This window comes from Grampus griseus (genome assembly GCF_964374135.1).
Source record: "Grampus griseus genome assembly, chromosome: 13".
NCBI classification, from domain to species: Eukaryota; Metazoa; Chordata; class Mammalia; order Artiodactyla; family Delphinidae; genus Grampus; species Grampus griseus.
The window spans coordinates 7,301,287-7,317,972 of NC_139007.1; the positions used below are offsets into that span (position 1 = coordinate 7,301,287).

Consider the following 16,686-nt stretch of genomic DNA (forward strand, 5'->3'; position numbering starts at 1 on the left):
TGCGGTACGTGGACCTGTCACTGCTGTGGCCTCTCCCGTTGCGGAGCACAGGCTCAGCGGCCCATGGCTCACGGACCCAGCCGCTCCGCGGCATGTGGGATCCTCCCGGACCGGGGCACAAACCCGCGTCCCCTGCATCGGCAGGCGGACCCTCAACCACTGCGCCACCAGGGAAGCCCCATATGTTTGGTTTTAAGTGATCTCAGATCTTATTTCTTTTATTTCATTTCAGAAAATAATAACATTACTCAGTTTTAACATTCTGAAAATTTTTCAAATAATTTTAAAACACTAGTCTTTGGTTTTTGTCTGACATTAATATCTGCATGTATATTGTAATACACAATAAAAAATCATATTGCCTTGATTTTGTATACCACTTGTAGTTTGCAAAATACATATATCACTTCACAGAAGATAAATTATTGAGATTTGCAAAAATGTTTTTATTCAGACATTTTATGAAAGTTTTATAAGCTTTTACTTTCAAATATCAGCTAATAGCTCATCATAAAAAGCACATTTTAATTCTCTTTAGAATAAATTATTTTCATCATTACATACTTGAATAAATCAGAAATTACTTTTTAAATTTTACTGAAATTAATCACTGTTCTTATTTCTTTGTTCCTCAAGGATCTGTCTTTTAACAATATTGATGCACTATCAAAAATAGTTACTGAAAATAATTCTTGGGTTTGAGACTAATTAGCCCGTTTTTATAACTGCCTGTCTTGAGATACAAAAGAATTGTAAGAAAGTGATCTGTACCTCACTGAAGTTCAGCTGTGAGAACAGGCTGGCTGTTGTACCACTGCCTGTCAGCAGATGCTCCCACGGGTTGGATTAATTTCATTATCAGTCAGTTGAGTGCACACTTTTCCTGACTTGACTAGAAACAGATATCATTCAGTTGACTATTTAGAATGTTTAATTGAAGGATCCCAATGTATCCCCAGTTTTACAAGCAGTAGGAAAATGTTTGTTCTTTCTTGCTCATGTATTCTTCCTCAAGTCAAAAATGGTAGTACGGAAACCTTTTGATTACTATTCTCTGGAATATTCTTTTTCCTTGCTGTTTCATGTACTTAGAATCTTCTATTTCCCTTAGGAAAATCCTTTAAGAGACCACTGCCTCAAATGTAAACTTCTAAAAATGTTCTTTTTTGAAAATGAAAGAATTGTTTGTAGAATAGAGCTAATTTAAGCTATCACTAATCCTCAATTAATGGAAAAATTATGCTTCATGTATTTTTTAATTTGGTTCTTTGGGATTCAAACGCATTTTCTTAGGAGAATTATATGATACATTTTGGTTAACTTAGGTTTAATGGTCAGACCACAAAACTATTAAACCATAATGTTAATGAAGGGCGATACCATGTTACTGAAAAGTAGTGGTATGACACAGAAACCACGTGGAATGGCATTTCTATAGGAGAATCTGTTAGTAGTTTGGATGTTGAATTCGTGGAGCATCATCGTGTAGTGCTCAGCACTGCATGTGCATGTGTGCACCATTGCTGTCACTTACTACCTGTAAGTAACTGGGACTGTTTATGCAAACTGGTTTCCATTCTAAGGGCAGGAGGATTGAAGGGGTCCAGATGTGCTGAATGCATCAGGAAGGGAAGAGGAGGGCATCCAGAAAGCAGAAGGCGTGAGGAAGCTCCACAAGGAAAACTGGTTAACGGAGGAATTCCTTCGGGCTGAGCAAAGTGCTGAGGAAAGAGCAGGCCTCTTCTAGGTCTTTGAAGAGCTTTGACATCCCCTTTCCCTTAATAAGGAGTCAGTTCAGCACTGAGAGAGACAGGAGAGACTCCCACAGCTGGGTGGGGTTCTTGTGGGTTAGTACAGAGAGCCCTGTCTGAGGTGGGCCTGTCCATGCTGCGTGCACGGAATTTTCAGAGTTTTAACGTGTAATGTTTCCGAATGGAAAAACACTTGAACCACATTTTAACTTATAAAAAAATATTTCTGTACAAAAGGAAATAATGTTTAAAGGAAACAAGCATCTCTTTTCAAAGGCAAAGATTTATTTCAAGTAGCTTAGACAGTATTAGCACTAATTTATCTAACTTCAGTATGATAATTCATTTATTTATAAGATTTTTAACTTTGGAGTAAGGATGGCTTTTATGGCATATATGTTTTACTTTGGGCTTATGAATATAATGTAGAAAATATCATAATTAAAAGAGCCCTTATGTTTAATTTCAGGAGTCAGTTACTAAATGAATATCAATTTTATTCCAAATTATTTGCTTAAAATATTTTATCAGAAAATAAAATTCTAAAGCAAACCCCTAGACTTCAGTTTCAAATAAGTAAATAATAGTGGTAGAATAAAATTATTAGTACCTTACACATGGTGTTTACTCAAAATATATTTGTTGAATGGATGAATGAATGAAATAGCACAATACAGTTTTTGTTGATAATTGAAAAGTACATAAACACCAGCACATACTTTATACTAGTTTCCTAGGGATTTTTAAATTCAAGATTCATCTTCAGTAAATATTTATCAGTGATACTTTGTGTTATTCTTAAACTTTTCATTATTTATATTTTCTATTTATTGTGAATTTTAGTTTATTCTTGAATGCATATTCTAGGAAAACATCTAAAAATATTATTAACTATTCAAAAAAAACTATTGCATATTCTGAACTATTAACATTGTTTATTTTTATCCTAGCAAAATTAGATTGTAGGCACTAGATAATATTTCTGTAAAACGCTGTTGACTAAACATCATTATATTCACCAGTTTTAGTAAGTTTGTAAAGTAGTTCTTGATTAGAGGATGTATTCTATTTCCTTCTACTATTTAGCGCTTTTCTTGAGTTTTCAAATATGTATATATTTAAAAGTCTTAAATTCCACCATGGTGTGTGAGGAGTGTATCTAAACTCTATTCCCTTTTTAAAAATAATGCCTTGAATTCTGTTCTGCTTGTGTCTTTTTCTTTTCTCGTAGATGAATGATGTACATTTTTTTGATGACATACAGTTAAATATTGGTTTGGTGCAAGGAACCCTTACTGAAAATGGGTGTCAGGGATTCTGGAATCTAGGCTTTACCAAGTCTTGTAACCTTTTGGGGCCCCGGTCTCTACACTTGTAAAGGCAGGGGGTTGACCTCGCTGATCTCTGAGACCCCTGCCAACTCTAAAGTTCTGAGTTTAAGAAACTAAAACATAAAAATAATATTGGATTATGAAATGTTGAGCGGCACATACACTTAAATAGAGAAAAGAACAAAGTAACATAAACGTGAATGTACATCATTTGTAATTCTAATAAGCTAATTAACTAACTGAAAGATTTTGCTTTAGTGTTCTAATCTAACTGCACTATCACATCAATACTAAAACTATTAATAACAAATTGGAAAATTCTAATAAATTTTATTGTAAAAGGAGTATAGTAACTAGTGCTGTGTGCAATCCTTATAACTAGCCAAGGCCAACATGCAGGTCCTTTATGAGCGCCTTCTCAGAAGAAAACAGCCACCAACCCAGAAAGACACCTGTCTAGGTACGTTTACAAATAGGTTAAGTAAATAATCCCTTTTAATTAGCAGGAAACTTTGCTTTAAATTAGTGTCAAATTTCATAAATATGTATTTCTTAATATTGTATGTTCCTACCACCCTTATGTAAGAACTTACTATTAGAATCAATTTGGTTTGTAGATAAGCTTTGGTTAATTTGTAATTAATTTTAATATTGAAGTTTTTATTTAAAACTGGAAATGTTAAATGCAAAGATTTCTTTGGCTTTTAACATATTCATTTTAGAGTTCCTACAAAGAGCACTTTTTGGAAACCATGTTCATTGCCAGAATTTGTTGGTTTAATGGTAATGCCTTAAATTTGTTCAAAGTCAGTTTGTCTTTGGATAGGGCTAAGGTTAATAAAATGTGGTTTAAAAACTGAAGCTAATTTCATGCATTACAGAAGTAAAGAGAGAAGCATCTTTAGTATCTGGCTTTGTTTTTTGAGTCAATTTGTATTTATTTTTTATTGTTCTAAGTTTAAAAAGCAAAATACAGTAATATCAAGTCGCCACTATCCAGATATGTTACACATTTGAAAGGAAATATTGCGATCTCATTATTTTATTGATATATTTCCCTATATGTTATAGACTTTTGTTCTTGAATAGCAATAGTACTTAATTTATTATCTTTCCATAAGTATACTGAAAGTTTTTACTTGGTGTTGAATAGACCATCACTATTACATTTTTTAAAAGTTACTAAAAGCTGTAGAAATAAAAAATAAAATTAAATCACAGCATTTGTTTCTCAGTTTTCGGAAGTATGGACAAAAGGAAATTAAGGAGCCAAAATCTTTCTCCACATTTCTCAAATGAAAACTAGCCCAGAAATACTTAAATTGTGTCAGTTTTCACTAAAACTGTGAAGTGAGAAACTTATCTTGTTATCAGGAAGGAAAAAAGAAAGGTTGAAGATTTATTTATGATCATTATTTTAGAATATAATTTTATATTCTCATTAAGTAACTTAACTATAAAATTGAAGAATTCATGGTGTGAAACGGTCATTTATGACATGTTTTAGTGGTCTTTTTAGCAATAAAAATATACTTCTCATTAACTATTGTATTGTCAGCCTATCAGTTTAGATGTAAGCATGCTAAATAATTTTTAAAAACGCTGCTCATATAATAAGGCCTATATAAAGAAGGGCCCAGTATTTGGTTGAGTGGGAAAAGACTTGATTCAAAACTAAAACATAGTGAAGTTCGTTAATAACACTTTTTTTGAGATATCTTTCATCCTTAACTCCTAGCAGTGTATTGGTATTATCTGAACTATGCTATGAATATCTGTTGAATGAATGAGGAGATGAGAGGGTGGATAGATTTAGAAGATAAATTTAAGATACATTTACCTTTCGACTTAGCAACTCCATTTTTGTTCATCTGTAGCACGGAAAGGAGTACTCGTATGTAACGGTATATGTGCACGCACATTGATCACAGTATTCTTAGTGGCAAAACACTGAAAACAAAGATAAATGCCCATCATTCAGCAAAGAATGGACTTTGAGGTACCCACACCAAGGGATATTATGCAGCCATTTGAAAAAAGTGCTTTAGGGCTGCATATCCCATTTACATGGAGTAGTGCTGAGAGAAAAAAAGCAAATCGCAGCACGTTTGTAAAATACACCCATTTTTGGAAAGCAGTGACTCCAGATCTCATATATGTATATATTTGAAAATATGGAAGGATGTGTTCTAAGCTGCCACCTTCAATTAGCAGGAGGAGCCAAGGTAAAACAAAGTGTGTAGGGAGCTCCCTGGTGGCCTAGTGGTTAGGATTCCAGGCTTTCACTGCCACGGCCTGGGTTCAGTCCCTGGTTGGGGAACTGAGATCACACCGCATGGCGCTGCCGAAAAGAAAACTTGTAAGAAAATAACCTGTATACGTTTCTATACAGTTGTATAAATAGATATATAGGCATTTTTAAAGGAAAAATTAATTAAACTCAGTTAAAATCCTAAATGATGTTGAAATCATTTCATCTCAAAGGTTTTGAAGTTAAGTTTAGCATTTAAGCATCCCTGAAGGTGTTTGCATTGAAGTAGCTCTCACGAGCCATAATGCAAATGGACCAGTTTCTGCACTTAGGCTCTTGTATGTAAAGATGAGAAAAGTGTATCAAAACTCTAAAAAGTTTATTTTCATTTTTTAAAAATTCATAGGTAGGATATGTAACCTACTAAGACCAATTTTGCTGATTTTCTTCTATCAAAGGAAAACATCATGAGTGATGTGAAAACATGTGATGATGTTGGCATATGGAAGTTATGATTTTAATACAGGGTCTGCCAGATTTTTTCTTTTTTTTTTGGAAAACCTAACATTAGAAGCCACTGATTTACCTGACTGTGAAATGATTTTTGAAATCTCAGCAGATTTCTTTAGTTATCAGTGGGTTATTTATATATTTGGTGAATTCCAAAACATTTGTGTGTCCTCCTGGTTTTAGTTACAAACAGAGTGTTTGTTGTTCCCATCATAGCTTGGTTGTGTTCAGCACATCAGTGTAACTGCTTATTTTATCAAATTTAAATGTTTATCATTCTTTTTATCAACTAGTAAACATTCAGTATACCTTACGAGACAGTGAGCTGATGAATGAATTCAAGGATGTCACAGAATGTATTCTTGCTTTTGTGTGAGAATGATCAGTTAAACTCCCTTAGAGCCACACGATTATGGAATGTTGTGTGCTGACGCTATGCTGTTAGAGTTCTCTTAGGAGAACTCATTTTAGTTTGATTTCTGAAGAAAAACTGAGTATATCTAAACATGATATTTCAGGCTTTAACGAAATGTATTCCCTGCAAAAAGTAACTAATAAGTCTTCTATTCTGTTAGTTTCTGTACTCCTTTGTAAATATTACCATTTTGATTGTAAATTAATCTGCACCCCCCTTTGTAAATGGTTGTAGCATACATTAAATAAGTCAGGATTATATGGGAAAAAATTGCCTCGGTTTTAGACTGTCTGATAGACAACTGAATTTATTAAACTAAAATAGAAACTTACTTTTTGTCAGAAAGGATTTTGTCATTCATTTTCATTAAACAGCTTATATTCCACGCATGCTTTATATATGTTTTGGTTATAAAAATTATTTTGACTTGAACTATTAGCTACTGTAAAAAGCGGAGCTTTTGTAAAAAGTGAAGCATGTACATATGTAATACAAAATACTAAGATCACTGGAATTTATAATATGTGAAGTGCAATAAAACCTTAGTTGTATGTTTTATCTTTTCTGTGGTGCAGTTGTGCAAGTTACTTGAGGTATATAGTCAGTAGTTCCTTGACAGCGTTAGCCTCTTATGAGAACAGAAACCCGCTACTTAATACAGGCATACCTCACTTTATTGCACTTCACGGATACTGTGTTTTCCACAAATTGAAGATTTATGGCAACCCTATGGCAAGCAAGTCTGTTGGCAGCATTTTTCCCAACAGCATTTGCTCATTTTGTGTCTGTATCACATTTTGGTAGTTCTCTCACTATTTCAAGCTTTTTCATTATTATCATTATTTTAGTATGGTGATCTGTGATCAGTGATTTTTTATGTTACTATTGCAAAAAGAGTACAATTCACTGAAGGCTCAGATAATGGTTGGCATTTTTTTAGCAATAAAATATTTTTAAATTAAGGTATGTACATTGTTTTTTAGACATAATGCTATTGCACACTTAATAGACTACAGTATAGTATAAATGTAACTTTTATATGCACTGGGAAACCAGAAAATTCATGTAATTAGCTTTATTGCAGTTTTCACTCTTTTGCAGTGGTCTGGAACTGAACTGCAATATTTTCGAGGTATGCCTGTAATCAGAACATAGAATTTACTAATTATCACATTACCTGCATGATTAATGTGTTTAGAAAAATATATTACATTGAAATTTAACTCATTTAATATAGTCCTATATTTTGCAACCTTCTGGTTTTTTAAAGGTAATTTAATTTATTTCTATAATTTCAAAAACAGTTTACAGATCTAACATTGAGATACTTCCTCCAATTACTCTTTACTCCTTTCAGAGGAAATGGATGTGGAAGCGCGACTTACTGAATTATGTGAAGAAGTCAAGGTACTTGCATTTTTAAAATTCACGTTACCAAGTTATTTGAGTGGATTCTGTTTTCTAAGTATTTTATTGAACAAAATATTAATTATCCTTTCTAAAATGCAAAGATAAAATTGTTGATCTAGGTAGAAACACAACTTACTTGATCAAACAACATTTGACTTGAACGTGAAGTTAAATTAACTTTAAAATGTATATTATTGTGCATATGAATGAAATAGCAAAGACAATTAACTGATCAGAAGTGTCCTTTTTCTCTTATTAGTTCACTCAAAGAATTTCTGGAAAAATTTTTTTAAGCATTACTTAAACTTACATACTTTTGTAAAGTGATATTGTTTAGAAATGAAAGTTTGTTTTATTTCAAGAGATCAGTTTGTCTCAGACCATTTTTCCACTAGTTCATTCTTGCAATTAAATTGAATAGATTTTTATTTTTCCTTTTTCTTCCCCATGGAACTAAGTGTTTTGACTATTTTAGGATCCCTATGTATTTCACTCTTATTTAGCTACGTTAATGGAAGAAATCGGAGACATGAATCAAACAAAAATATATTGACTTCGGGTTGTATTTCTGTATGTAAATTTAAATGAGGACTTGACCCCTTTGGAAAAGGTATTTACCTTCTCCTTGTAAAATTATACATAGGCAGGAGCACTAATGTCATTATAATAGTTGCCCCAAAGAATTATATATGCTTAGAAATAATCTTAATAAGATGTTTGTGATTAATATGGAAAAAAATACAGTGTTTCACTGACATATTAAAGGAAATTTGGATGAATAAACATTTATGATACTCCCAGACAGAAAGGTGAACGATCTCTGAAAGATCCAGTTTTTCTCAAGTTAATAATATTAATGTGTCTGTATCAAAATACTGTTGGAAACTTTAAACTTATGTTAAAGATCACTTAAAGAAAGATAAGGATGACTAAGAAAAACTTTTGAATAATAATAATATAGAGGGACTTGCCCAAGTGGATGCTAACATATATATATATAAAACTACAGTTATGGAAATAGAGTAGGACTTCTCTAAAAGAGTAGAAAGACAAATCAATGAAACTAAATAGCACTGAAACAGTCACTAAATATGTTTAAGAATTGAATATATGATAAAATACTGGGTTACATAAATAGTGTGGTAAAATACCATACTATAGAAGAAAATTCTAAATGGACTTGAAGAGTTAAATGTCCAGAAAAATTTGGACGATAAATTTACATATACATGTATATATAAACAATCTGATCTTAGGATATGAAATAACTTTTTCAGAGTAACAGTATAAAAGACAAAATAAGGTATTGATGATTTGAAACTTCTTTAAAATAAAATAAAATATAAATAAAGTTGAAAGGAAGCAATAAACTGGAAGAAAATATTTGCAATACTTAAAAGTGGCAAATGATTAATACTCACAATATATAAAGAAGTCCTATGCATCAGTTTCAAAACACCCCCCGGGAAAAAGGGATGTGCATAGAGGCAATGTACAAAATGCAGTTCTTAGCAGAACAAGTTGGCTACATAGGTGACACTAAGTCTTACTGAAAACCAGGGAAATGCATATTTAAACAATAAAAGGGTTTTTTGACCATGAAATTTGCAAAAATGAAAGTGACTGCTAATCTGCATTGTTGATAAGGGTGTAGGGAAACTAGTATCTGCCTGTGCTGTTGGTGAGGGTAGAAACTGGTACATTTTTTAGGTCACTTCATCAGTCTATTCTGAAAACATCTATTAAAACACATGCTCTGCCACAAAACAGTTTTTATTTAGGAATCTGTCCCGCAGAAGTGCTAATACATTTCAACAGACATAAAGAATTGTCAATTCCCATGTAGCCATTTGAAAGGATTAGGCAAGTCTCTATGCATTGACATGGATTCTTTAATTCAAGATATATGTATTCATTTATGATGCAAGGTACTGTTTTCATGCTGAAAAGCTCTCTAGGATATATTAATTGAAAAAGTAGGGACTTCCCTGGCAGTCCAGTGGTTAAGACTTTGCCTTCCAATACAGGGTGTTCATGTAGGATCCCTGATCCGGGAGCTAAGATCCTACATGCCTCAGGGCCAAAAAACCAAAATGTAAAACAGAAACAATGTTGTAACAAATTCAATAAAGACTTAAAAAAATGGTCCACGTCAAAAATCTTTAAAAGAAAAAATAAGTTGGAAAAATATGAGTACGATTTTTATATGTTAATAAAAGCTCTGTATGTATTTGATCATATTTGTGTGATTAGAATACATATAAAATATTTGAAAGGATATATATACACACATACATATACATTTCAAACTTAACAAAAATACAGAAAACAGGGCTTCCCTCGTGGCACAGTGGTTGAGAGTCCGCCTGCCGATGCAGCGGACACGGGTTCGTGCCCCGGTCCGGGAGGATCTCACATGCCGCGGAGCGGCTAGGCCCGTGAGCCATGGCCGCTGAGCCTGCGCGTCCGGAGCCTGTGCTCCGCAACGGGAGAGGCCATAGCAGTGAGAGGCCCGCGTACCGCAAAAAAACAAAAACAATGAAGGATGGGGCTGTGAAGGAAAAGTTTTATTCTTTACTCTATATCCATCTGTATTAAGTGTCAAAAAATTATATGTATTCAAATATTACTAATAAATTTTTATGTACTCGTATTTAATTTCAGCATTTAAATGGACGTCATAAAATTTAACGTAAACTATGGTAAACTTTGACAGCAGATAGAATACGCAAGAGGTGGAATAATAAGTCTTACAAAGAGGTCTTACAAATCGTTAAGGAAACCTGTTATTCCCCATTTTTCATATTAATATAGGTTAGACACCAAATTACAAAAACTGGTAATAAGTATATGGAAAATATTTAATTATCAAAGAACCCAAAATTTAAATATTCTGACATCATTTTTAACCTAGCTGTGATTTTTTTTTTTTTTTTTCACGGTACGTGCAGCTCCCACTCTTGTGGCCTCTCCCGTTGCGGAGCACAGGCTCTGGACGCGCAGGCTCAGCGGCCATGGCTCACGGGCCCAGCCGCTCCGTGGCATGTGGGATCTTCCCGTACCGGGGCACGAACCCGTGTCCCCTGCATCGGCAGGCGGACTCTCAACCACTGCGCCACCAGGGAAGCCCTAGCTGTGATTTTTTAATAACAATGTAATGCTTATTGAGATGCGCTAAGATACAGATTCTCCTACCTCGTAGATCTTTCTCAGAGATTAGTTTGGCAGTATGTATCCAAAGCCAAAAAGAGTATTTCTTCTTAATTTATACCAAATAAACAGAAATTCATATGTAGTGTAACTTATAATATTGTAAAACATTAACCTAAATAAATCCCCAACAGTAGGACAATGGTTAAAGAAATCATGGGACACTCATAATCTAAAGAAGTTGTACAACCTTAAAAATGTTGCTTTCAACAAATGTTCGATGATGTAGGGAAATGCTCATACTGTGTTATCCAGTGAAAATGGCATAAAGCTATATATGATTCTGTTTTTTTCCTCTCTATAACTGAAAAAAATTGAAGACTATAAACTAAAATGAACTTTATTTTTTTCTTTTTTGCTTTCCCCCATTTCCAAGTCTATTAAAGTAAGCACCATTTTGTAATCAAACAAGGTCAGTGAGTGCTATGAATAGGACAAAATAATGAATGTTATTTGAAAAAAATATATAAATGTAAGGTCTTATTATTCCTACATTTATACATATAAAAGATCTTGTCAAACTTAATTCTGATTTCCTTTTTAATATAAAAAAGAGATTATTATTTATATTTTGACACTTACTGTAAAGAGTTATATAAACCAAAGGAGTAATTTATACCCGAAGGGATGCTTTTCCCAATAATGAAAATACTAAAAGTCCTTTCTCAGAACCTTGGTGCCATGATCCCTGAGAAATACAATTAATAAATACAAGGTATCTAGATAGCCTCGCTCTCTGGAGGAGAATTAGCTCTACTTGTGTGTAGATTATACTAGGTGTAGCATTGCTTGCCTTACGTAGTGCTATTTAATCACTGTCAAATACTTACTCTAGTCTTCTTTTCCTAACTCCATTAAATTCATTCCTGAAACAATACTGCAGGTTTCAGCTTCTTTATAGTACATCTTAATCTTTTGTGTGTTCTTAGGAGACATGAGAAACTTGTTAGCTTCATTTCTAATAACACTTATAAACCATTTCCTGGGGCAGAACACCTCTGTAGAATTTCTGTGTATGTTGATGAATCAGTACTTATCATCTGTTGACTCTATTAGCTTCCATTCCAGAATTCTGGAATTTGTCAGCGTTTTCTGAGTTTGTCCTTGTATTCTGGGAGCTTTTTCCTTATCCGAGGCCTGTAATTCCTTATTCATTCATTCATTTATTCGTCCAGTTAGTATTTATTGAGTGACTACTGTGTACCGGTAACCAGAGTCACAAAAGTGAATAAGACACGATCCCTTCCTTTCTTACTAATGCTGCGGAGTTTTTGTTTTAAGTGTTCTCTTAGTTAAGAAGATAAATGGAAGCTTGGTTTGGGTTGGGGAAGAAAAGCCTGCTGGATTGCAGACTTCAAAAAGAAGCCAATACAAACTGAGAGAAAGAGGGTCATATGTGATAAGCAACATTTGGGGGTTTTGTTTGTTTTTAGAAAGGGAGGGTGCAGTGCAGTTTGGGACACGTTGAACTGTCCAAGTACAGTCATCCAGTAGATGCTGGATCTAGAGCTCGGGGAGATGTGATCCAGAGCCATAAATGAGGCCATCATTGGTGTGTAGGTGGGAATGGCTCTCAGCTTCAATCTGAGCAGACTTCTTCCATCTTTACAGTAGGAAAATGAGATCAGCACCCATGTATGTATTTAAAGTAGATTTCTTAGTGTTACTAGTAATTAAAGACAGATTTTTGCATCAAGATACTACGTCCCTGAAGACTGACTGCTGCCTCAGTGTATTGAAGAAAAGCCTGTCCTTATGATAAAAATGCTTGACCAAAGAGAAACATCATTCTGACTTATAGTCCTTTGTTATTCTTTGCTTAGAAGTTCTTATTTTATCAATTCAAGAAGACCAAATGCCTTTTAGAAGATTCTGCATTTCATTCAGTACTCTTAACTTCCATCATCAGTTTAGGTGAATATTTAAATAAAGGGGATAATTTAATACCACTATTAGAACACTCATAATAGTATATTGTAATCATTTACCCACTTTTCTTTCCTCATTAGACTGCGAACTTTTCATATTAATCTTGGTGTCTGTAGAATGTAGGCCCTAGCATGTAAAATGTGCGCAGTAAATACTGGGTGAGTGAATTGTTAGAAAAGAGAAGGAAAGAAGTGTTCGACAGCTCTATGAAAGGATTCCCGCAAGCAAAATAAAATCTAGGAGCACAGGTGTGAGGGCAAAGCAGTACTTTAGAGAGTGTCTCAGTCCTTTCTGAGGAGTTACGGATCTTTTAAGTACTTTACTTAGCTGATGGGGAAAAAAATCAGATTTTAAGATTTCATCATCTTTCAAAATTTTTATAACTTTCATCATGATTTGTACATTGTGTTTAAAATTCCCAGTATTTTAGTGTTTGAATTTGATCATGTTCTATAGAATCCTGATTTGTAACTTTAGACTATGATGTTATTTCAGTAACAAGATACCTCCGGTATTGAAATATTGGTTAAATGGTCGAAAAGTGCTGTAGTAACTATCAGATAGAAAAAAGCCATGGGTCAGTTGGTCTCTCTCCACACACACATGCAAGTGCGCACACACACATGCAAGCGCGCACACACCCATTTTTTAAAACTAAAAATTTGCCTTTGTATTCTCAGTAATATATATAGGTGTGTTATGGTAATTCTCAGAGAGCAGTAAAGGTTTTTTCCCTTGTCATTTCAGAAAATAGAGAATCCTGATGAACTGGCAGAACTTATAAATATGAATCTCGCACAACTTTGCTCACTTCTAATGGCTTTATGGGGACAGTTTCTGGAAGTTATAACACTACATGAAGAGCTAAGACTAGTACTAGCACAAGAGCACCATACTTTGAGGGTAAGTTTAAAAAAAGTGATGTTAGAGCATTTTAATGAGTACGGTAAGTCCCCTACATACGAATCTTCAAGTTGTGAACTTTGAAAGATGCAAACACATGTTCGCATGTCCAGTCACGTAAGTTAGTCCACGTGTCTGGCTACGTTGTCACGTGCGTGCATCCTCTACAAGTGGTTGTGCTTTTGTGTATTTTACTGTACTGTACTGTATAGAATACAGTAGTATAGTATCTTTATTTCAAGCGTACGACGTCCGGAAGCAAGTGTAAAAGCAGTGGTGATGTAGCTGGTACTGCTAAGAAGCGCCAGCTGTTGTACTGCACTACTGTACTTTTCACGGCACTGTACTGTAAGATCAAAAATGTTTTCTTTATTTTTTGTGGGTTTTTTTATGTATTATTTGTGTGAAAAGTACTATAAACCTATTACAGTATAGTACTATATAGCTGATTGTGTTAGTTGGGTACCTAGGCTAACCTTGTTGGACTTAACAAACAAATTGGCCTTATGAACACACTCTCGGAACAGAACTCGTTCATACGTAGGGGACTTACTGTACTTACTGTGTACTTACACTGTACTTACTGTGTCGCTTTCTATTTCTCCCTTCAGATCTGTTAGTATTTGCTTAATATATTCATGTGTTCTGGTGTTGAGAACATATATATTTACAGTTGGGAACTCCCTGGCAGTCCAGTGGTTAGGACTTGGTGCTTTCACTGCAGTGGCCTGGGTTCAATGCCTTTTCAGGGAACTAAGATGCCACAAGGTGCATGGCACAGCCAAAAATAAATAAATAAATAAATTAGGTCAAGTTGATTGATACGGTTGTTTAACCAATATTCTGGATTAACTTTTTTTTCCTGTATCAGTATTTTAAAGACATACCTTTATCATCATCCTCCATAATCTCGGATGAGAAATCAGTTGTCATTTATATTGTTGTTTCCCTCCAGCTGCTGTTATAATTTTCTCCTTATCTTTGGTTTGAAGCAGTTTGACTCTGACGGTGCCTTGTTGTAGTTCTCTTTATATTGCTTGTAGTTTATATATTTTCTTTATATTTATCTAAATATATATTTATATATTTTCTTGGTATTTATCTTTATGTTTATTTATCTCGTGATTTGCCGAGATCCTCATATCTGCAGGGTGATATTTTTATCAAAATTTTAGCCATTAGAACTACAGAATTTTTCTGCCCCAGTTTTCTCCTCTACTCTCTCTCTGGCATTCTGATTTCACTTATGTTACACTATTTGATATTATTTTGTTTCTTAGTAGTTTTTCTCTGTGCTCTTCAGAGTGAATAATTTCTGTTCTTCCATCTTTGAATTCACTAACTCATTTCTGTAGTGTCTAATCTGCTCTAACTCTTCTCTAGTAAAATTTTCATTTCAGATATATACTTTTTACTTCCAAAATTTGCCTTTGGTTCTTTTCTTTTTTTAATCATTTCATTTTTCTGCTAAGGTTCCTCATCTCTTCATTCATTATGACCAGCTTCTCCCAGTCATTGGCTAGTTTATACTTATGGCTTGAAAGTACTTGCCTGAACTTCTGGTTTCTGATCCAGCTTTAAGAGGCTTGGACTTCATCACTCCCTTTCTAACAACAAGAAAAGAGCTGAACAAACCAAATATCAACACACCTTTTTAGGTCCATTAGAGAACCAAGGCCACGGGATAAACTCCTGACCCCCAAGCTGGAGAGATGGCTAGCCAGTTACAGAGAATCACATCTTGCCAAAGCAGAAACCAATCCATGAACAGAAGTCACCAGGAGCCAGTACCAGGAGAGCAAAACTTAAACTGTAATTGATGAATTTCTGGAGGCTCAGTGTGAACAAGCTTGAGTTAATAACTCCAGGAGGGCCCAGTCTTAGGGGACACCCACACTTCTATGAGTTTTAGCTCCAGGAACCCTACCAGGTTCACATAGTTCAAATCAGAGAAATCCCCTCATGCAGGGAGAGGGGGAAATAGCCATTTGTAAATACATCCAGAGCATTCTGTCCTTCTTAACAAGACCTTCCTCCTCAGAAACTGTCTTTCTAGAGTCCAGCTGACCTGGGGGACCCAGCTCCAGCCCTCTCTAGCCTTTCACTTGGGGGAAGGAAAATACCCAACTTATAAATTATTAGGGATTCGCAGATTAAAGCAACAGCGAGGTACCATGCACACCTGTAAGAATGACTAAAATTGAAAACACTGACAGCACTAAATATTGGTGAAGATGTGGAGCAACAGGAACTCTCATTCATTGCTGTTGGGGATGCAAAATGATACAACCACTTTGGAAGACAGTTTGACAGTTTCATATAAATCTAAACATACTCTTACATAATAATCCAGCTACCATGCTCTTTGGTATTTACCCAAATTAGTTAAAAACTTAGGTCTGCACAAAAACCTGCACTCAGATATTTACAGCAACTTTTTTTTTTATAATTGCCAAAACTTAGATGTCCTTCATCAGGTGAATGGTTAAACAAACTGTTGTGCATTTACACGATGGAATATTTTTCAGTAATAAAAAGAAATAAGCTATCAAACCACGAAAAGACATAGAGAAACCTTAAAAGTATATCACTGCTAAATGAAAGAAGCCAATCTGAAGAGTTACCTATTATATGATTCCAATTCTATGACATTCTGGAAAAGGAAAAACTATAAATAAATAATCAGTGGTCGCCAGGGGCTCAGGGGGATTGGGAGAGAGTCTAGTGGGTGGAGAATAGGAGATTTTTAGGGCGGTAAAACTGTTCTCTATGATATCGTAATGGTGGATACGTGTCACTATACATTTGGCAAAGCCCATACAATTCACAACAACAAGGGTGAACCTTAATGTAAACGATGGACTTTAGTTAATAACAATGTATCAGTATTGGTTCGTCAGTTATAACAAATGCATCACCATAATACAAGACGTAAATAATAGGAGAAACTTGGGGGCTTGAGGTATAGTTGGAACT

At 34.4% G+C, this 16,686-nt stretch overlaps 1 protein-coding gene across 4 annotated transcripts in view; it reads left to right on the forward strand.

The window, feature by feature from the left end:
- The window catches only part of FAM135A (family with sequence similarity 135 member A), a 123,332-nt gene that overhangs the window by 64,815 nt on the left and 41,831 nt on the right, over positions 1-16,686 (forward strand). For 3 of the 4 annotated variants that reach the window (XM_082668862.1, XM_082668863.1, XM_082668864.1), the window contains exons 10-11: positions 7,616-7,665; positions 13,555-13,710. In XM_082668862.1, coding sequence (XP_082524988.1) covers positions 7,616-7,665; positions 13,555-13,710 — 206 coding nt within the window. Of the gene's footprint in view, positions 1-3,464; positions 3,543-7,615; positions 7,666-13,554; positions 13,711-16,686 lie in introns of all 4 variants that reach the window. The other variant, XM_082668865.1, reaches the window with a different exon arrangement.